At 39.1% G+C, this 23538-nt stretch overlaps 1 protein-coding gene across 29 annotated transcripts in view; it reads right to left on the reverse strand.

Annotated features, from left to right (window-relative positions):
* The window catches only part of PUM2 (pumilio RNA binding family member 2), a 59805-nt gene that overhangs the window by 17153 nt on the left and 19114 nt on the right, over positions 1-23538 (reverse strand). For 14 of the 29 annotated variants that reach the window (XR_014944278.1, XR_014944277.1, XR_014944276.1 and 11 more), the window contains exons 5-13: positions 23025-23197; positions 19541-19811; positions 19157-19250; positions 17685-17810; positions 16435-16574; positions 15048-15186; positions 12077-12220; positions 10874-11155; positions 6008-6244 (exon numbers count right to left, since the gene is read on the reverse strand). Coding sequence is in view for 23 of the 29 variants with exons in the window: in XM_085542246.1 (XP_085398372.1) it covers positions 6008-6244; positions 10874-11155; positions 12077-12220; positions 15048-15186; positions 16435-16574; positions 17685-17810; positions 19157-19250; positions 19541-19811; positions 23025-23197 (1606 nt within the window). In the remaining 6 variants the exon portion in view is untranslated. The other 15 variants (XR_014944281.1, XM_015859494.2, XM_015859493.2 and 12 more) reach the window with 8 other exon arrangements.

Raw genomic sequence — 23538 nt, forward strand, 5'->3', positions numbered from 1 at the left:
TACTTGTATTTACCTCATTTTGAACTGAGGAGTTGGATAGCTTTATCTTCCAAGAAATAAAGCCATTCTCCTCCTCGTTTTTGTGTGAGGGGCACCAGGAAAAGACATCTCATTAGCAAGGACATCTCATTAGAAGGTAATGAAGCAGGTCACATGACCGCCCGCTCAGGCCTACAGACACATTAGAACTGGGTGAGCCTTAGCTTAGTGGGCAGATTTCCACTTCACGAGCAACAGTGATTCATACTCTTGTTAGTAGCAGTAGCCAATTGTGTCAAAACAGACCATGAAATCTGAACTACCCTTCAGTCCCTACGGAGGTACCTTTCTGTCAGCTTATAGAGTGAAAGGGCGTTTTTGGGAAGGCACGTGATGCCTCTTGTCACGCTGTACCTGTTCTGCAGGAAATCTGATGACTTCAGCATCCCAGGCTTTCAATCTGGTACCTCTCTGTAAGCACTAAATACATCAAATTTCAAAGCAGGTAAACAAAGACGCCCTACTTAGTTCTAAAATAACCAAAGATACATTAAACTCAAGTTCCTTTTAAAACATCAGCTCCTTGCCTTGTTGTGAAAACACGCACCCCTCACTACGCCTCCACTTTCCTTACTAAGAACTGAACTTGCATAGGTCCCATTCCTTCACTTGCGGTCCCAACAACAGCTGCCATCTCACAGCCCTGAGCATTTCTTCTCACATTCTGCTCTCCCATCAGTAAATTAGCCACAGTGCCACTCTCCCTTCTAAAGCAAGCAGCAATCATCATCATAAACACAAAACAACTCTTCTATTGCAACTACACTATGATTTTTCAAAGGGATACTGCCACTATAACACACACACACACTATAACAACCCAACTCTCCTACTGCAAAAAAACCCACCAAACTAGAATTACTGTGTATGAATTGGAAAAAAAAAAACAGTTTCCCAACAAATTATCTACAAAGTACAGAATCTGAAAATCCTTTCAAAGTAAACAGAAGTGCCTGTACTTGAATTTCAAACAAATTGCAGTATGTGCTGTTTGAATGGTGCTCTAATACAAAATGCATTCAGAAAACCCTATCAGCTGACAGTGCCCTAGCCAAAGCCTTCTGTTGGCTCCAAGTATGCATAAGGCCAGGCTACAGTGGAGTTACAGTGCACTGCTAACAGATTAATGGCTAAAGTATCTTCTACTAAAGTATCAACTAGTTGGTTGGGTTTTGCTTTTTTTTTTTTTAATATAACAATTAAGGCCTCTTAATTCCTTATAGCCAGAAAAACCAGTTGTAACTATCATTTTTAGTTTCTGATAATCACTATTTCCAGAAGACATGACGGTGACATCCTAATGGACAAAACAGAAACCCAACATTCTGCAGATGAAGCAGGATGCAGAGTGATGCCCTACAGTGGATTTTCTAGGAAGTGCCTTCTAAACAACACAGAGATTATGCTGCTGAAAAAGTGGAAATTGGGATGCAGGATATAACATAGGTAAGAAATCTGTCTTCTTCGTACAAGCTGTGCAGTAACAGCACTTAGTGCCAGGAGAGGGCAGCAAAGCCCATTTCAAAGGAAGTCATAATAGGATGCTGCAATTTACCTATCGCTTTACTCATTGCATTCTGTGCCAGAAACTAACAGGACAGTAAGATTACAGACCGCATGGGTTCTAATTAGAATAAGCAATCAAACTGCAGAGGTGAATCAGGAATTGACTATTTTATGCACATATTAAAACAGAAGTTATGAAACTCACTGCCCTTTTAACAAATCTGTGTGCAGTAAAACTGCATGCATGCAGTACATTCCACATTCAAGACTTTCCTTGGTATAATTTGGGTAAATGTCCCTTTTAAAGGCTTAAGAAGGCTATGCTGCGATTGAGAGACTCTTGTCTACCTTGAGACACCACCTGAAATGATCACATACAGCAGATCGTAATACGGGTTGGATAAAAACGTATTCACCATTCCTAGATGTATGTCACACTCCAAAGACAAACAAGCTTAAGCTTGTAGAACCCCGGATGCTAATGTAAAAACCATGATCGAATAGGTAATTAGTTCTTCTCCTGTCATCTTTTATTACTGCAACACTGTTACAGCTCAGTGAAAACTTTGCAGCTTCAAAATACATTAAAACCTGCAGAACACAACCCCACTGTCCCAGGTACTGTAAGCAAATGCACTCTCGTACACAACAGACTCAACAGACTGATTTCTTTAACATTAATCCTTGTTACAATCTCAGCCCAAAAGCAGCAAAGCCACAGTGTGGTAACTGAGGACAACCGTCCTCCTCCTTCCTGAAACATTTACTGGGAAGGGCTTAGAAATGAGAAACTGAAATCTGAGTTCCTGTTACCCAGCCCCTCCTTATTAACCTACCACATTCCTGTGCTCTTCAGGAGCTCATACTGCTGTTTTACAGGCTCTGATTCCAGACCAGAAAGGTAACACAGGTTAAGTCTTACCAATTACATGTGAAAAAGTCATACTCTACTGGGTAAAACACCTGAGCTTCCCCCAAATGCTGACATTTTAACAGCCTGCTATCAGGAATCAGCATATCCACACAATCACAAACCACTGGGGAACAAAGCATGCAGTTTGTTCTTCACATAATCACTCAGCTATCACTTCTGATCTTGTAATAGGAAGACCTCAATGCAATGAATATTAAGTTGTTCTACAGCTTAATTGAACCTAAATCCCAGTGGCTAGTCCACTGGGAAGAAGAGGCACAGAGGCATAAAAGACACATAAACTGTCTAAGAAAAAAGCCTTACTAGAGCTTTAAGGAGACAAATCATTCCACATTATTAACTCCTCAACTTAGGTAACATTTAATATAAAAGACAACATTAAAAATATGAAAAACTGAATCTATGCAGGCTTCTTTTATAGCATTAGACTGTTAGTACTTATTACCAAAGCATTTTTCAACCATTCCTAACCAAGATGTACAACAGATTTATTGCACAGAAATACACACAGTTCAAATCCAGTCAGTGTTATTTGCTAGTAAAATACACTGAAGTATACAAACATTTTCAACTCGACTCCTACAAAACATTTTTAGACCCATAAAAAGAATCAGCTTCATCTCATCCTCTGCTAAAACGAGTGAGCATTTCCTTCTCACACTGGAAATAAGCAGAACCACATACACACAAGTGTACCTACAGATGTGCAGGCGCTTCAGGAAACAATGCCAGCACTTGCTGTGCCTGGCTGGCCCTAATCCTACAGAGTAGGTACAGAGCACAGGCAATGTGAGCTTCCCATTCTGCTATGCCAAGAGCCTCAAGCTCTCTCTTGGAGCGACCAGCTCTCCAAAACAGTGACCTGAACAACAGCACAAACTGAACATAACTAACTCCCAAAGTCCTGATTTTAAAATCCTGCTCTTAAGATGTGGCAATGTACCATCCAACAAAGCAAGCGCTACCAATCTAAGGGGATTTTTAGACCACTTCCATTTGTATCTTTGTCCCTGGGAGTGAAAGGGTAGTTCAAATTCATGACCTTGCTGCTCCAACCGATTACAGTAAGGAAGCAGTTACAAATAACTGATATATCCCTTCAGATAAAGGGAAACTGACACTAGACCAAGGTAATTAGTGCATTTCTAATTTAGGATGTTGGATAAGAATTGATGAGAAGAGATAAAAACAGCAAAATATAACAAGTTTCTTGTAAAAGGGAAGCCTTTTTTATTAAGCTACAAATTGCAGCAGTGTCTGACAAAGGGGTTATAAAACCATGCACCCTTCCCCAGTATTGTGCTCTAGTGTTTTGGTGACTGAAACAGGAGCAACCGAGTTTGATGCCCATCTTAAAACAGGAGTTAAACTTAGCTGAACCTGTTCATGTAAGCAGGCAGGACAAGTTTTGAAGGTGGAGGGAGAGCTGCGTTTGACAGGCATTATCAGAGTACCAATGGAAACTGCATGCAGACGTGAACTTACAACGTTGTTCTACTCTGAAAAGTGACTGTGATAATCGCACCCTTCTCAAAACACACTCCCTGTTTGATTGCAGGCGTTGCTTCTTATTGGGTGGAATAGCTTTGCCTTTTTTCTTTATTTTTTTTCCCCCACGTGAGAATAAAACAAGAAATCTTCCCAGAGTGGCTGATGAGCACAGCAGAATAAGCTGAGCAGGGCAGGCAGCAGCAGAGGCACTGACCGTTTTGCAGTGATGCCCCTTGGGGCTGCAACTGCACAACGAAGTAAAACACAAAGGGCAGAGCCCAGAAAATGCTACAAGAAAACGTATCACTGCATTTTGGGTGAAAGTAAAAATCCAAGAGAGCCTCAATTTCAGTGTTTCAGATGGGCTCAGTAAGGCAGCAAAAAAGCACACCCATCAATAAGGTCCACTTGGTGCGGAAAAGGCAGCAAGCACAGCAGCCAAAAACACTGTGTCAATTTTCAGAGTACAACTGTACATTGTGGCCTTTAAACACCGATCTGGCAGATGATTTCATCAAACTGTTACACTCGGCTCACACTGCCAAACAGTCTGAAATGGATTCACATCAGCATTTATCGACAATTTCTGCTGACAGAGGCAATCTTCTACAGTGATTGCAGCTCAGATGTGTTTATCAGATGTAAAGCAACACAACATTAAATGTTTTGAATTTTAGATAATGCCTTCCAAATTTTGTTCTGAGTATAGTTTTCAGTAACGTGAAAACTATTGTGAGAGTACTTTGAAAAGAAAGAAAGAGAAAGATTTCCATGATAACCCCATTGTCAGATGTTCAGAACTTTCTCAAAAGCCTCCATTTGGGCTGAAACTTTCCATGCTTGGTCTCAGCCCAAAGGTGCACTTTGTAGACCTGGAAAAGGAAAAAAGGTAAGTAAAAAAAAATAAAACGTGCTGAAACATCCCCTCGCCCACTTTTACTTTGGGTATTCAGCACATAACCATGAAGGGAATACTGAACTGCAAATGTAATAGATTTCAATCTATTTCAACTTTTGAAACTTTCAACATCGTTACAGAAATCACACATTTCTCACTTGAAGTGCATTTTGCTAGGTGGGCACTTTAATTATTTTCCCTGTTTCATTCGAAGTAAACTCAAGTACAGGGGTTCAGTTGCCTGCTGCGTGAACACAAGTGCACACTGGAGTACACTTTAATGGAGCAACGGGCAACTCAGCTCATCATTACATCCAGTACAATTTTAGCATCCCAATTAAATGACCACAACTGCAGTGAAAAAAAGGTCAAGTTTCATTAAGTTACCTCGGGGTCGAGGCACGCTCTTCTAAAAATACAGTAGGCCGTGGTGGAGTTTCTTAAGATTTTGGCTTTCTTATTTATTTTTAAGAGGTTGAGCTCCCACATCATCTGACTGGCTGACAAATGTCTAAGTTTACTGTCACCGTACCTTGAAAATATCTCTGATAACCAAAGAGCCACCTCTGACAAAGCCTTTGCTATTTCTCTCGTAAGTGCGTTTTCTTCCACCAGCTGGTGGGAAGCACTCATCTTCTTGGCACAGCGCGTGGGCTATAGAGCTCACCCGTTCCAAATTACCTTTTAATATACAGCATTGAGAACTTTTCCACATTGCCATGGTAAGGGGCAGCAGTGAAAGGCACTTCACCGTTCAACAAAAAGACTCATCTTAAAATGTTCTCGAAGCGGTAATACACTGAGATACAAGTAAAAACACGGCACCTTTGCCCATCGTATTTGCAGGAAGCAACAATACAAAAAAGGAGCTGTAAGTCTTAACTGGGCTCTCTATCAGACTTATGGAAGAAAAATCAGCTGTTGGCCCAATAATGCACAAAAGCTGAGTGCCCTCCACTGTCAAATCAATGACTGCGCTCCTCAACCCTCAGGAATGGGCCCTCTTCTTTACGAAACTGTTTTAACAGCAAAGGTAATGTGACATCTCTTATGCAACACATATTTTACACATAGAAATACATACACACATACAAACAAAACGTGTTTTGTTTTTTCGTTTTTGTTTTTGTTTTTTTTACCTAAATGCAAACTGGATGAGGATCCATGTGATGAAAGTGATGGCGGTGGCGTAAGTGAATGTCCTGGAGTTTGGCTTGGCAGAGGCATGCCTATTGGACTTGGAGAGGAGGAAAATCCCAGACTATTGTAAAATGGCTGCCCTATGGGTGCTAGGCTGCTACTAGATCTTTTGTACAAGTCAGAGCTAGTAGATAGAGAATCTCTCCTTGTGGCACTACTACTTGCAGAACTGCCAACTGAAGAAGAAATAAAAAGACCCTAATTACACAGTGTCAACTGAATAAAACCTAATCCCCAACTACAGCTGGGCAATAACAGATGCGATCACAATAATTACAGCAATCATTATGACAAAGACAATTACTGTGATAACCACACATGCTTTTAAGTAAATCTAAGTGGGTATAAACACACCACATTTCATTCTAGACTTCTCGCGGTAATGTTGTATTACTCCATTTTAATACCTTGGGCTTCAGGCTTTATGGGATTACAGAGCGATTGCATACAGCGAGCGGTTCTAGAGATATTTCCACTAAGCTCTTCAAGCATTTTTTTTCCATCAGAAATTAACAGACAGAGATACTCGAGTGCAGGCAAACAGCTAAAAGCTACTTATTTACTTATAAGGGTTCAGAAAATAATTTATGTTACTGTTCAGCTGTTTCTGAACCTCCTCGTTTGTGAATCCCTCACCTGTAGGAAAAAAAAATGACCACTAAAAATTCCCTGGGAGAATAATCATTCCTAAAAGAAGTATTTTATAAGGATATTATAAAGACAGAGCAGGCTAGGAAGAAGAGAAGCAGAGCAGAGATAGGAAAACTAAGGTGAGAAACTCAAAACGTAACTCTACTGCTAACACTACTTCTGAAACACAAATGAGACTAGAAGCTGTGGCTAACAGAGCATTAGCGAAGGACTGGTTATCCTGCACAGCATCATTCAGCAAGGCGATGAACAGTCTAGGACAAATTAGGAGAACAACAGAAAGTTTTTAGAAATGTTAAAGTCGATCTGTTGCATAGTTGTGTAATAGTTAACTACAGTGCCTATTTCGAACACTGGAACATTATTATATCAGTGAACCAAGATCATGGCTATCTGGGTAACATAAGCTGAATCAGGATTGTTTTATGCTTCAACTTAAAAAGCAAAATGCCAAACTTTATACTTCCATAATCTTTAACCCACATCGGGGTACCCTCATACTACAGCCAACAGCATGGTCCAACATAAAGGCCTCCTGATACTTCCCACTCGGAGACATTGTGATTTCTTTAAACATCAGCAACTTGGCTAATAATTTTCTTGGCAGCTTCAGCTTGGATCAAATTATTCAACAAAGTTCTGCCCATAAACACAGACATTTTAGGAAACTGGGAAAGATGCTTCACCTTCATGAAAATAATCCAGTCTCCTATTAATTGAGAAATTCATGCTTTCATGTACTCAGATAACATGCCAGCAACAGGAGACCTTTATTTGCACGCTCTCTTTGAGCTAGAAATCTTACTGAAATCACATTTCACAGAAGATCAGCAGAGATCTGGTACAGATTCACAGCTAAAAACTCTCCTGCCCATTCGCGGCATGTCTGAGATGGTCAATAATGGTTTTCTTGCAATTGTACTTCTAGGCTTGTGTACCATGCCAAAAATGGACTCCAATTGTTGTCCAAGATTCCAACTCGTTCTTGGAAGACTCATCAGATAGTGTGGAAAGCAAGTTATCTACTTCAAATGCAGAGGAGACAAGAAACCAGACAAGAAATAGACCAAGCAAAAGAAAAATAAAGAAAAAAACAAAGAAACCAGAACCAGAAAAAAAAAAGAAACCAGGAGGAGAAAAAGATCAGACAAAGGAGGCAACAGGGAGACGGCGAGAAAACTGGCAAGCAATTTCAAAAGTAGCAGATTGAGGATGAAAAAGAAAGCAGATCTGATGAAAAGTTAGGCTACAGAAGTTGTACGTGCCTGTGGGTCAAAGAGACTGGAACAGGAAGCTGGTAATGGGAACATCACACAGTACAAGCAGAAACACACATACTGAGGGCAGGAGGGGAGATAGATATTGCCTGAAAACTAGTAAGGCAGACATATTGGAGGAGAAGCAAGGAAGAAAAGATACTGGACTAACTAGGCAAGGAGATTAAGACATCAGAAGAGCAAATAAAGGTAACAGCTGAAAGAAATCTTAAGATTTGCAACTAGCCCTACAGGTTCTGTCTCAGTTGATGAACCATGTGAGTGTTAATCCAGTGCTACAGAATGGATTGTTGTTTTTCCAACTGGCTATGAAAAAAAAAGCTAAACCTTAGTGTTTCTTATTCAGCTGGAGTACTGCAGCTTAACATGTTACCATGAACCAGCTGAACTGCATCTCGACACACACACAGAGCTCAAAGAAACAAGATAAAGTGAATTAACTCCACGCCCTCCTTACCACTAAGCTAATGCAGTCCCATCTGTTACAAGCCAAAGGTAGACAGACATCTGGGAAGCTGCCTTAGTTGATCCGATTCTCAGTTACCTGTTAAGCTGCAGTACCTTATCATGCTCCTGAATCTTTAAACTGGAGCATGAATAACTTTATATAGAACAGAGGATGGCAAGATGCGTACAGCCATTTACATACACTTGCCTCTTCTCATATTCTCCTTTGTTCATCAGTCAGCCAGCTACAACGTGCTCCCCTTTGCCTTTTTTCCCCATCACAAGGCTATTTGTTTTTCCCTGTGCAGCAACTGAAAACTCATAGGGGGGCAGAAGGGCAAGATATGTACTGCCACCTGTCAGTCCACATGGACATCCTCTAACTGACATTCAACTCTTACAACTCACTTAGCAGTTACATTTAAGACAAGGCTTTGGCAAATGAAGACTGAAGTTTGTTTTTCATCTGCCTCAACATGCATTAAGATTTTTACTCAGTCTGTGCAATTCAATTCATAGATATGTTACAGCTCAAAAGCCTTTGTTGTTGTTATAAGAAAAACATTTTTAAGTGGCTGTTAATGCAAACACAGTTTATACTTAGCAAGAGGGCACTTTCAATATACTTTTACTGCATAAAAGTAGTTAGGGTTTAGATAGCACCTTTCATCAGCACTTCTCAACTGCAAAAGCACAAAGCTTCCTGCTTCTCTGTGGAAATTACCACGTGGAAATCACCTAAAACACTGCTGCAAGATTCCAGTATGTGCCATCTATGCTGAGGGCTTTGGACAAAGCTCTGGAACTGAACTTTGACACCAGATAACAGCATAATCTCTTGTGCCAGCAGTAAATAACTGTTCTATTTCTTCTAAGATAGATATACAACTAAAATCAGTATTGTATGGAGGTCTTAGCAATAATGCTGGATAAAGACTTCCGTGGCTTAAAAGTATTCTAACCCAGAGACCTGAAATGGGTGCACTGCATTAATGATGCAGATATTTTTATGACCACATCTATCAATGAAATAAAACTTTATCTAGAGCAAAATACAGCTGCCGTGAACTCAATGAAGCCTACAAGTAGCTCAGGAAAAAAATCTGTTATACAAAACACAGCACTTAGTGCCATTATTCTGGCAATAAACTTTACCTGCTGTGATACTATAGAAAATTATTAACCCTACACAGCTGAGCGGCTTTTGTCTTTAATTGAAAATGCGACTAATTTGAATTCAAGAGATTAGAGAGGACCAGCATAAAAAGTTCATTCTAGATTTGGCATCATGAGCTTTGTTAAAGCAAGAAAACGTTTGGATAATTTTGTGAAAAACAATACTGAGAAAATCTCAGTGCTGGAAAGCAACCATGTGACATCACCATGCTCCTCCACCTCGGTACCAAATGAAAGGTATCACATTTTAGCAATGAAGGGTGTGGTTTTCTTTCTGTATTTCCATGCACTAAGCTATCTCGTAATAACAATCACTACTTCTACACTGCAACATAATTTAATTTCCTCAGGGGCATTTTTGCTTTAAAAAATACTGCTCAAGAATTGTTTATTTCCTCCCAGTTTCCACCCATCTGCAAGATATGCAGGATTAAAAGTAGGGTTCACTTAACTCAAAATAATACCAGCAGTAAGCAATTCAGTTCTGTATTAGAACACAACACAAATAGCCAAAGGAAACATTTAGAAAGGATTACCTCATTGCTCTTACTAACACTGACTCATATATAGGAAAACCTACCTTGCGTATTTAAAAACTGTGAGAATAAATTGCTGCCATAGAGTACACAAAATGATGACACTCAAAAATTCTCTTTCAATACCACAAACGGGTTGATAATATTGAGGGGGGATACTTTGACAGAATGTAAGGCTCCAAACTCTGCTTAAATGTATCTAAGGTTTAATTACTGCAATTAAATGGACTACTCCTAGATATTAGGCTCTCCATGATCACAGCCTAAACCTAGGAGCACTCTAATACTACACCGAATTCAGAATATCACAAGCAGTTAATTAATAATTAAATGAATTAAAAGGAAATTTTCCTAACATGAGAAGTTTAACAAATGAATGCAGTTCTTAAAAAGTCATCAGTTGTTAATTTAAACACAAAACGAAGGCTTCATTTGCAAATAAAGAACAAAAATAACCCTACTGGATGAACAAAATTCCGGGGCAAAGCTCAATGCTCAGTAGGAAAAATTGTTTTAGAGATAACTACAAACTAGAAGGTATTTTTCAAAGATTATTCTTGTATAGTGAATTTAAGCCCCTTTCTTCCCCTAAAATTTGCTTTGAGTGTCCATACCCTTTTTTCAACATAAATGTATATCATGTATCTGGATACAAATACATTTTTTTATTCCCTTAACACACAAGTCTCACAATTTCCTCACTATATTACCAACCTACCTGATGAGCCAAATCCACCAAGTGCAGAGCCGATAGCTGCTCCTAAGGAGCTGCTACTTCCAAAGCCAAGAGATGTACTTCCTGGTTGGCCAGGACCATGTGAAAAAAGGGAACTGTTTGGGGAGTTATTGGTCAAAGAGTTACTGCCATAAAATGAATTGGACTGTAGGCTACTATTTGTTTGCTGTTGCTGTTGTTGTGGCTGGGCACCAAGTGGCCGAAATAGACCGTTCGTGGCTCCCGTGAGATTGTTTGCTGTTCCTCCAGCTGAAGCAGCTGCAGCTGTAAAACACACGTTTTCAATCATAATTACTCTCTCAAACATTTCTGACTGCAAATGGACTATTCAGGTCTAAATCTTATTTTTAAGAAACCCTCTTAAACAAACAGAAATTCACACATTAAAAAAAAAGAAAATCTATAATATCATACAGTCTTAATTACCAAAAGAAATAGGAAAATAAGACAGCATATGCCGGAAGCTAATCAAGGCTGCAGGATAAGTAATGTAATGGAGGGAATTTTCACTGTAAACCTATAAACATTACTGTTTAGTGAACTGCACTTTGATATTCAGATTCACAGTAGCAGAGTTACAGCTCACAATTAAAGACAACTAATGTCAGAAGAAGAAGCTTACAGATCAACTTAAAATCTAACTTTCTAAATAACTGAATTCATCTTGTGTTAATATTTTGGATTTTAATTTAACAAATACAATAAATACAGTTGTTTAATAAAGTGAGGCCAGGCTCTGCCCCTAATAAAAAGAAAAGGTAGAGACTTTCCATATAACTAATGCACCTCTTCTGCTTATCCATTCTGTACATTTTTCCTTGCCATACTTCTCATTAAAAAACAAAACAAAACAGAAAACCAACAACTTTCATAAGAAAAGCATAGCAAGACCCCAGAGTATTTCATCTTCTGCCAGGCCGAAGCAATGAAATGATGCTTCCTAGAGGACACCATTCTGAGGAGTGATGAGAAGTGCATGTTGTATGCATGGGGAGAGGAAAGGAGAAAATGATAAAACAGCAGACGTGACAATAAGAAACAGCATGTGGTATATCCTTCACAACTGGAAATCCTCACAGCGTGTGTACGAACCACATCAACGATATGAAATACCAGTCAACTAACACTGCTGCTAAGGTTCCATACAAACAAGGAAGAAATCTCCGAAGAAGATCAAATACTTACCTGCTTGTGCTGCTGCAGAACTGATTATAACAGGAGTAGAGGCCACCAATCTGACTGGTGCTCCAAGGCCAGTTCTTGCTCCAGGGCCTACTACTAAGGCACCAGTCTGATCATAATAGGCAGTGGGAGCTAGTACTTGATAGCCTACACAATGCAGAATACAAGAATTAGCAGCACGCACAGCTTTGAATAGTCAACATTTCTTCTCTCGTTGAAATATCTTGGCAACAAACCATAAGGGGAAAAACAGCATTTTTGCCATAGTCTCTCAGATCATCAATCAAACATGAAAAGAACAAAAACAATCAACATTGGAAAAAAGTGCCAAAACTCTTGTAAAATCTTAAGAACATTTTATAGCATTAAAAAAATAACCTAGCACCATCGCTAGATTTAGCAATTTCAGGTTGAAGGTTTATCTTCAAGGTTAGTAAGTCAAGTGTATTTATACTCTTCTGCTCACCTAAAACTAATACATAGCATTTCATATGACTTCAGGCCCAGATGATGTAAGCAAATCTATCTGCCAATGTGAAATGCTTGGGGGAAGGAAAAAAAAACATTCATCAAATTTACACTGCTTTATAGTAACTAAGTTTACTGGGATTGACACACAATTTAATATATTAGTTTTAGTTTGTCTGATGTAATTGCCTAGGATGACTGCTGAATTAAATAACATAAGCAACTTACACTTGCCCTTTGCATTACAAAATGGTTGACACTTGCCATTAACTTATACCAGCCATAAACATTTAAAATCAGTACATTAGGTCACCAGTATCTAGACAGTACACCATAGAAGACCCAAGCTATGGATGAGAACTGATGGGTGCTCCCCTACTTCTAATCTCTGAAGTGAATACAGTCCAGCACAGAACAGCAGACTTCTCATACTCAAATTGCTAGAGCAAATGTAGACACATTTAATAGTGTCTACATTTATAGTGAGTTATACTGAGAGTTATAGTGAGTTATAGTGAGTATAGTGAGAGTTAATAGTGGAGACTTTGCTAAGTGCATCTGGAACCTCAAAAATAGGCTATAAAATCATCCACTTTCTCATCACAAATATGATTTCAGAGATGTAATCTCAGTTAAATAACTGAAGAACAGAAGCTCTCTTAACAGAGTTTTAGACTTTTGCTTTCCTCTCCCTCATCACACAGTATTTCACAAACTCTGCACCCTACTCCAAACAGGTAAGCAAGCACAGATACAGACACTACTTCCCAGCTTTCTTGCTTATCATATGCACAATGGTGATTTGATAGGTCTTTTCCCTTCTAATTCCCTTTCTTCTCATGTTTCACTTTGTACTACCTCTCTGCCAAATCATCTCCTCACATGTTTTACCTCAGAACTCAACTGCTCTATCTTCATTTACTGTGTCAAGATCAGTGGGGAATACTAAAACAAACAGCTTTACCAGTGTTCTGTTTTACTGAAATGATTTCCAAAAGTCTCCAAAATCACACTTGAAAGACTTTCTGCATTCTTCTCACACAAACTTTAAATGCTTTTAAAGAATGAGAGAACAAGAGGAAATCTGTTCTCTCAGCTCTTGCAACCAATTCTGTGTAGCTCCTATCCATCCAGTAATTCCTTCAGTGTCTGCCATTGGAAAGCTCCTTCTCCTTCCTCTCACTGATGACTCAGCCTTAAGCCAAACATATGTGAAAGTTTTGTCACTTCTCTCTACTCAACAGATAAGACACTTCCTAACACCAACTCAATTATCTGCCCCTTTTAACACTGCCATCCTAATACTTCTCTCCCTACTCTGGATCATAACTTGCAAGTCACCATTGATTCCTTTCTCTCTGTGTAGACAATTTACAGCTTCTTCTTTCTGCATGTCCCTGCACATCCAGCTGTTCTCTGCACATGGATGTGAAAACTTGTTCAGCTCTTTGTCTTCCCTTAAATCTTACAGCCTTCACTTCACTCTCCCAAGCTCACCAATTGTACTGCTATAATAACCTTTATGCTGTCCCGACAGAGATTTCTCTCTGCACTTCCTCTCACAAAACAAATTCAGAACCTGTTTTCCTACCAGTAAATTATTTAGATATGCTATAACCTTTATGATTTTTGCCAACCTCTTAGCTCTCTGTATATCTGCCACAATTAAATTTGACTTCTATTTAATACTACCTGGAGGTACAAGAAAGTACAACCCGCTGTAGTGGCACACTTCAAATTCTGGGTAATAGAACATGCAGTGCCAACAAACAGAAACTGATGGTTTCAACGTTCCATGCACACAGTTCAGACAACTTAATATGCATGTTCAGCTTAACATGCGTAAGGAAAACAGCTTAATCTTAAGTTTGGTAATCAAGAAGAGCCAAATTATTTTTGCTCAGCTGACAGTACCCAGCATTTAAAAATGATGGACTTCAACCTGACACATCTATGATATGGTACTGAGACATGTAATACTACCTTGGTGTCAGAAGCCACACCCACTAAAAAAGAATCAGAGCCTCTCAGCTTTGGAGTTATTCCACTTTCAGCACATTATGATCTTTAGAGAAAACTAACCAATAATTTCCTTCTACATTTCCTAGTTTTTAATTCTGGTTTTTAGATTTTAAATATTATCACATTCATTGGTTAAAAAAAATTACTTCAGAAGGACCAATTATTACTTCATGGTGCATCAGACTATTTAGACAATTCATGACCTTTTAGCACAGTGAGCAGCTGAGTCATTATATGTGAAATTACCCTGTAAACTACCTGTGATACCCCTCATGCATACACTTATGAGCAGAGAAAACATGAGAGGAATTCCTTGGTGTTTGAAGAATCTGTGAGAATATACAAACAACGTGTAACCACATAACACTCAGTTCTAAGAAGCTTACCAAAAACATGGCACGATTCTGATAGTCAATCTGGTATCTAACACCACCAGTATTTTAACTTGCAGGTACTGTCTCAGCTCACTGATAAGCACACATACCTGGCATGCCTGTAGCAAGACCCTGACCAAAAGCCAAAGCTGGATTTGCTGCTGCAGCTGCTGCAAGTGACTCTGCCTGCTGCCCTTGCTGACCCTGACTGGGAGTTAGAGGGCGCTGAGTTGCTCCAGCACGCAGAACCTGAAAAAGACCAGTGAGATACCCTTTACTTCAGAGGTGAGAAAGCAAGTCTGCTATAAGCTCCAAAAGGCCTAGAAAAGTTTCCTTGCATACCAGATGATACTTGGCTCTGAATTTCCCATTTGAATATTACACTTTATCAGTTTCAAGAATATTTAAATACAAAGAATAAAAAGAATAAACTAATCTGCTAATGGTCATGACAATGTACGTGCCCGGTTCTGATCTCACTTATGTTCTGCCAATGGTATCAATGGATAAAGGAAGGAAGAAGATCTGGAAGGCTGATAACATTTATGATTCAGATTATCTAGTAACTGAACACTTGTCCTTCCCTTACCAATAATTTACACTAACAATAGCTTACACTACTGAGAACCAGTCAAACTGAGAAGCAATCTAAGTTCTTGCAACCACTTTGTTCCTATTGGCTTAAATAGCGTTTTCCAGGTCCAAAATAAAACTACTTGCAATATATCCCACTCAGTACGTTATATGCCATTTATTCCACATAGATATTAACCTTACAGAAGACCACTAGAGAGATAATACACATTAAACCATAACCATGATCAGCAGAAAGACAGCTCCACCTGGATAGTGTAACAGTGGTAACTCAAAGTCACTTAGATATCAAATTCCTAATAACAGTACTGAAGTTAACCACACTGCCAGCAATAATGTTCATTCAAGCATCTATCAAGCGTAACATTGTCGCGTATCCTGGGCTTTCATTTGTGGGGAGAAACACCGCTTGTCTCTACAACTACCTCACAAAGGCTTCAAAGCTGCACCTAGAATAACAGTGGAGAAGTAATATATACATTTCAAACTCATTTAAAGAGAACTGCTATAAATTCATGTAGCAACTGCTTAGTCACAATTACCAAGGCAAAACTGCCATGGCATAGCGATGCTGTAATAAAAATAACCACTCCATCTCTTTTCCTGCAATCATATCAGTTTCCTACATTAGTTTTACAATATGTTTTAAAATGTGAGCAAACACAGAATTACCTAGACAGGTAAAACCATAACAGCGCAGAAAAAAGGGCTACAATAACCAGCAACATAAGGACATCAAGAAATTCTAAGAAATTAAGCACTAAATTAATTAGTGATATATTAATATAGATACAGCAGAACAACACTTCGATTAAGTAATATCTTCTGGAATCTGATCTTTACAGACTGAAAATGCTGCAAGCAAGGCTTTAAAGGCATGTCTCCTCTACATGAAGAACGTACCGGCTGCTGTCCCTGTTGTGCCTGGGAGGCTGCTTGTTGATTTGCTGTAGTATTTGCTGCTGCAGCTTGCTGCTGAAATAAATTGGCTGGATACACCCCCCATGGAACACCATAATACTGAGGCGGAACCACAGCAGGACCTAAAACCAGAACACTTGATTATTCCATCTAATGCAGCCAATTAAAATAACTGTTTATGCTGTTTGTACCATTGATCTGTCTTCTAAATGTTAAAACAGAAATCAGTATTTGAAAAATTCAGATGTTAGTCAAAATGATACATTAACCTACGGGTTAATTTAAAGAATTCACATGAAGCCACACCTTCTTTGTGTGTATATTGTTGTTCTTTATTTGAACAAATAACCCTGTGAGATTCAGGTGATAAAATGAAAAACCTATGGTGATCAAAGCTTAATCAAAGCACGCTCAAAATTAGTTTCCATGGTTGGAAGGAGGACATCACAGAACATCCAGCAGCAACTTAGTAAGACGTGCTCACATACTGCCTCTGCCTCCCTGCCAGCTACATATAACACCCCTCAGAGTGCTCTATCCTGTACTTACCTTTTAACCTACTGATAAGCAGAACCCACAAAAGGATAATTTTATATCGCTGCGTTGCACACAATCAAAATAAAGGCAACACACTTTTTGTACTGCCTTCCCTGGGAAACGTTAACTGGGGATCTAGTATTTGTCAAACTGCTGGGCTCAGGTCTGAGCACCAAGCTAGGACTCGTTCCTCAGCAGCATCAACTTTAAAAGAGATTTTCATGGTCTCGGGGCTCATGTGTAGTCTGGGCCTTGTTAGCACACACTGGAGACCCGTTTTATTCTCATGCTCACTGGAAAGGAGAAAATGTGGAATTAGAAAGCTAATGCACCAAGTAAAAACATGCAAGGAAACACTAGCGGCCTCAGCTTCTGAAAATCAAACTCTCTACTAATGTCACTAACAGTCTTACTGACAGTAAGCTTTTTCAGAACAGAGAAACCTAACCGTTGCATGCAGAAGTCCAAAGGACATAAATGTTCAGAACACATATCTAAGAACTGAATTCCTTTTATAGAGTGAAAAGCATCAAATCTGTGAACGTCAATTTCTCTTTAAGTCCCTCCTTCCTAGAAATACATCTACAGAGAATATACACAATGGATCTGTTGGTTTTTTTTCTTGTTTTTTGTTTTTTTTTTCTGATTTCACTCAGAGAAATGATCAAGATAAACACAAGAAAGTGTTCAGTTACCTGCTAGAGTGGCTGCTGCAGCTAATCCAGCTGCAGTGTACGGGTCAGTACCTGGAGGAGCAGCACTGATGATGTATGGGTTTGGCACAAAAGCAGCTGGAGCCAAGCCTGCTGAGAATACACCTGCTATAGTAACAAACAAAGTTCAATTATAGCTGACTGACTTAGCAAGCACTATCATACACAAACCAATCAAACCACAAAGCATATCCACAAAAATCGGTACTGCTTATAGTTTGGAACTTTCTAAGAGCAGATACAGTATCAATCAATGCTTCTGTTTCTTGTCAGTACTTTCTTGCTGTACTCAAGAGCTTAAGAGCTTTGTGCTGCTGACCTACAGACTCTGAAGAAACTGATCTCATTTGTAGCAACCCATCCTTAACGTAGAAGCCTTCCAAACGGGAAGCTTGCTGTTAAATTTCTGCTAAAATGTGTACCAGAAGATGCTGTATTTCAGAGAAGAGGAATATGACAGACTGCTCAGTCAGCACTTTTATATGAAGAAGCTTCTTTGCAGTTTAGAAGTGAAAGTAAGGCACGAGACAGGACCTGCGGCCTCACACATATGTCTCCAGCTGAGTCGTTCACCTCCAAGACTGCATTAAGTTAGCTGGGTAATGCTAAAAAGCTGCTATTTACAGGTTGCCAATCCCTGTCTAGATCTGCCTGATCTGATCGCATCTAGGTGAATGAGCTGATGAGGGAAACTTTATCACTGCACCACACGAGAACAAAGACTTCACTCTGGAGATGCAGCTCCTTTTTGCTCTTCTGCACATGAGAACCCTTTATCCCCTCACAGCCATTGCACAAATGCATACACCTCGTCAACCTCGTGGTGAAGCAGGAAGGCCACAAACTTTTAAACCTGTCCTACCACTGTGTCACATCCAGATGTGCTCCCATCCTTAAGTAAGGAACTGCTCCCATGGAGGTGCCAATCGCTCTAACTACTCTCTCCCCAAAAGCACATGTTTGTCACAGTGGCTGTGAAACTGACACTGTGCTCACTGACACACAGCGTCCTGGTGAGCCGCCAACAGGCCTCATGGGAGAACTTGATGCATTTAGTTCATTCATTGAGTTATTTTAAAAAGACAGCCAACTTCTTGCTACAGAGTAACTCCAAAAACGTTTCTACCACTACTTTCAGGAGAAAAGCCTTTTCTGTCCCTCTTTTTTAACATTTAACCCCATGTGCTACATAAGCAAAAGCAACTTTCATTTCTTTGCTTGCAGTGGTTCCAAGCGAGTAAAAACTTACACAAAGGAGAACAGATCAGAAAACTGCATTTTCTAAAAGCTGGACAGTCATTCTGAGCCATTTTCAGGGGAACCACCAAAATGAGCCATGAGATCAATATCTATTTCACTTAGAATCTATTTAAATTAGGTGAAACAAAGCAGTACAGGAGAGCAACACACAGCTGTTTGCCATGAGTGTCTGCTGCATTTCACACAAAGCTCACCTATATGAGGCTGCTGAGCTGCAGCCAGGGCGTACTGCTGCTGCTGGGCTGCTGTTAACTGCTGCACAGTCAGAGCATTAGTCCTCTGGAAAAGCTATTAGAAAAACAGAACAGAAAAAGCAGCATTTCAGTTTTCAAGAGTCAGGACTACAATTCACTAGGGTTTACTTCATCAAAAGGAATTTCTGAGCCAAGCTTCTACCCTATGAAATTACTTAACTGGAAAAATACATGCCAGTAATTCTTCACAGATTAATTGTACATTTATCTGCCTCTGACTACGTCACAGATATTAAATAAAACAAAATATGTATGTTTAAATGACTACCAAAGAGAACAGCACTTAGAGGACTGATGTGGCATATTCTGAAATCCAACACTAACCTGCTGCTGAGAATTGTAGTCAAAAAGTCCTACAGTAGCTCCCGAAGAGTCCATTTGTACCTGATTGCCAGGATAATCAAATTGTAGAGAATCAAGACCAACTTGTTCCATGGCATCTAGATTCTGATTTTCTGGATTGGAAAATTCTTCTACCAAGGGCTTGTGGGCTGTAGGATTGGGAAGTGGACCCAATCCTTCTGTGGTGCTGGGATTGGGACCCAAGCGTTCAGCTACTTCTGTTGGGGAGGCTTGTCGACTTCCAGGGGTACGACTGTTCAGAAGAAATTCAAGACAGGCTCTTACAGTGTTAAATAACGCTGTCCATTGACAGAGTACAGCATTCCTATTTTAAAGGGATCTCTGAGTTCAGAGATGTTACAAAGAAGTTACAGAGGAGAATAAGAGCGATTTTAACCAGCATGCACTGATGGTTTGAGAAAAAGGACACATTTCATTTCAAAGCATGTATATATTTTTTATACTTTAGAATATACAACTTATATAAGCTACTTATGGTGAAATGAAATAAACTCTTAATCTGTAACTTTTGGGACAGCTTGTTATTGCATTTTGGGAAGGACAGAATTACTAAGAAACAGCTCAAAAAGAAATAATTAGAAAAAGAAACAGAAGGACACAGCTGTGTAATTGTGCCAAAGGAGAGAAAGCAACAACACAACTTCAACGGGAAAAGACACGCACAGTATAGCAAGAATCCTTCACATCTCAAAAGCAAACAATGCTTTTTGCTATGTCAAAGACTCGTAACTCCCTCACATTTAGCATGTGCCTAAAACATGTAATTTCCCTACACAAGTCATTTGACAGACTACACCAATGACTGATTATGGAAAAAAAAGTGTTCCTTATATAATCCCATCAGTTCCATCTTAATTTCCTTAAGAATAAACACAGCCCGTTGTCTGTAAGAAGATCTTTAGGATGGAGTAAAATGGGAGTGTCTGATTTCTTATGGCAGTACATCAGAGATATGTACCTGGAAATTGTTTACCATGCCAAAACCTTGAGGTTCGTCTTTCCATATGTAAAGAACTGGTGGTGGCTGATTTTTAGACAGCTACACTTGCACATCTCTAAGTTTACGCATCTTAAAATGCCATTAGGAGGATGGAAATTTAGCAAGTAGCAACTGACCAGTCACTGAGAATTGAATTTAGGGTAAAACCTGCATCATCCTCACATCTCCATAAGCTTGGGATATTCTATGACTCTACCTTAATCGAGACTTGCATCCTATGCTTTGTGCCATGCCATACTGTTTAGACTAGCGTTGGTTTTTTTTTTTCTGACAGAAATCTAAACTCAGTTTCTGGAGTGAGTTCTGTGAGGGAATTCGTAATCCCTTCACAGCATTAGTTGTGTTGGCAGAGAACTATGATTACACACATTTATAGTTTTTCAAGAAAAACACAAATTTCCATTAAGATCACTTTACTTGTGAAGATGGGTTTCACAACCACAAAAATCAATCTTGCAGGATTAACCTGTATCTATTCCAAGACTACCTTGCCAGAAGACTAATTCTATGACAGAGAGACAGGCTCTGCAGTACCTGCTCTCCTTCCTCTCCAGGTCTCCAAATGCTGTCCCCTCTTACTCATCAAGGCAAAGAAACCTGATAAAATTTATGTGTTTGCCAGCAACAACTCTCCAGATTTCAGAGCTAGAAATCACTTAGTAAGTTCAGTCAACAATACTTTATGATCTTTTTCCTTCAGGTGAAAGTATTGGTACACTGGGCTTTCTCTGAATGTAAGGAACAACCTGAGACAATCATCTATCTATAAGGTACTGCATATCATCTATGTATTCCAGGTTGTAACTATATTTTGCTCAATGAATAAAACCAAGTGTGAATCTGTTTAACACTCCTTATTCTTCCCAGGTGACGTACAGTATCAACAAAGCGAAGAACAAAAGGAAAAGAAGCAGTTATTTCAGAACATATTTTAGTTAAAAAAAATGTTCTAAGCACGATAAAAATACAAGGAGGAGCACAGGACAAAGTTTTGTTTTACTACGTATGTTTACTTAGTAAAGGATGCTCCTTATTATCAGTACTGTTCTGTTGCTATAGTTAAAGTTGTGTCAATACTTCAATTATAAACCTCTGTTTGGAGAGCTTTATACCATCGCCTCATACAGGCCATTTCATTTAGATGGCCTTATTTTTTGAGGGGTTTTCTGGCTTTGGATGCTTCTTTGCTCTCATTTTTAATAATTTCCTACTATAAATAATACAAAAGGTACTTTTGTAGTGGGCAGTCTGGTCTAGGGGTTGTCAACCCTGCCCACAGCAGGGGGGTTAAAACTAGATGGTTTCTGAGGTCCTTTTCAACCCAGGCCATTCTATGAGTCCATCATTCTGTGATCTGCAAACCATTATTTCAAAACTGAAATAGATCCTGGAGAAGCAGGACAAAAAAAATTATTCTACATTCGCTACTTATAATACTGCAAGTAACTTCATTTATTTCACATATTGCAGAATCCATCCGAACGGAGGTAATTAGTTTGAGCTCTCTAATATGTGTGATATTATATTATTATCAATAACATAACCTGAAAAATAGGCCTAAAGAATCCTTCCTTAGCCTTAGGTAATTACATTTTTAAGGGGTGGAAAATACATAAATATGAGATTCAAACTTGCATTTTAATATCCTTGCTTAATTATAAACTAATGAAAGCGCAACTATTAGGTCACGTTCATCACATTAATATGAATTTATAAGCAGCACTCTAGTTTTTTAATCCTGCTAATTCTTCTCTATGACAGTTAGAGATGCACTTGTCACCTAAAAACAAAGATTAGTCCTTTAAAAACATCCAATTTAAAATGCACTTTAGCATTATTAAAAAAGCAGGCTGGCTGTGCTATCATAAAGGAACGAATTGTTCAAAAACCTTGAGTTTGTTTCCTCCTTTTTTCCCCTAGGAAATGAATTAAACGGTAACACCACTCCAAACAGTGAATTACGACACTTAGCTGTGTGAACCCTCATCCATGTATGGAATTTCCACAACAACTTTTGTGGAGAAACAATTTTGTTAGGCTGAGGTACTGACCAGCGAAACTAGAAGGTATGTTATAATTCCATAGGGCTGTCTCTCTACAACAATCAGATGCAGAAGTTAGAAAGGATCAAAAGGAAGCAGAGAGAGAAAAGGACTGACTTTGCAATCAAAAGGGCGAAAGCTTTCACCCCCCTTTAATTCATCACATTGTGAAGGTACTCATTTGCTTTGAAAAAATACTTTATTAAAATGAATTTGTCTCATGAGAAGTGACACACACACTAATGACATCCTAAGAAACACGTGGCACAGTGGGAAAGGGAGGATGTGAGGCAGCAAGAATCAATCTGCAGCTGGATAATGTTTGAAGCTGACACACAAACCAGAACTGTAATAATGCCTTAAGAGACATATTCGCCTTCTTGAGAAACAGTTAAAAGCTTACTTAAAATCTTTGCAATCGGCATCCATTCCATTTGGCAAACCTCTGCCATTTATTTTAGTAACATCCTCATCATCTCCTTGTTTAAGATCTCTGTTTTTGTCCTCCTCAAATGGAGAAGCCTTGCCTTTCTGATCTCCTTTCTCAGGTCCATCTGTTTCAGCATCTCTAGTGCCCTGAGGAAAAAGAATCTGTTTGATTCTGAATATTGAACAGAACACAATAGGAGCACCACAAGGTGACCTAATTCTACACTACAGCGCACGTAAACAATACAAACAGTTTGTTTTCAATAGAATTGCATCTGGCGGGTAACTTGGTCACCAAGTTTTGACCACATGCAATTAAAAATTGCCAATATGTGAAAAGGAATGCCAGGATTTATAATGGAAGAGCTAACTCAACCTTAACTATAGCGGTGCTGTTGAAGCAATAACACTTTTAGTTCATACAGTTAAAACAACCAGTACATAAAACCCCCTTACTGAAACACAAAATAGGAAAATCTAGGGAAAAA

This window comes from Coturnix japonica, chromosome 3, assembly GCF_054131305.1.
Source record: "Coturnix japonica strain WE chromosome 3, WE-NBRP24, whole genome shotgun sequence".
Taxonomy (NCBI): Eukaryota; Metazoa; Chordata; class Aves; order Galliformes; family Phasianidae; genus Coturnix; species Coturnix japonica.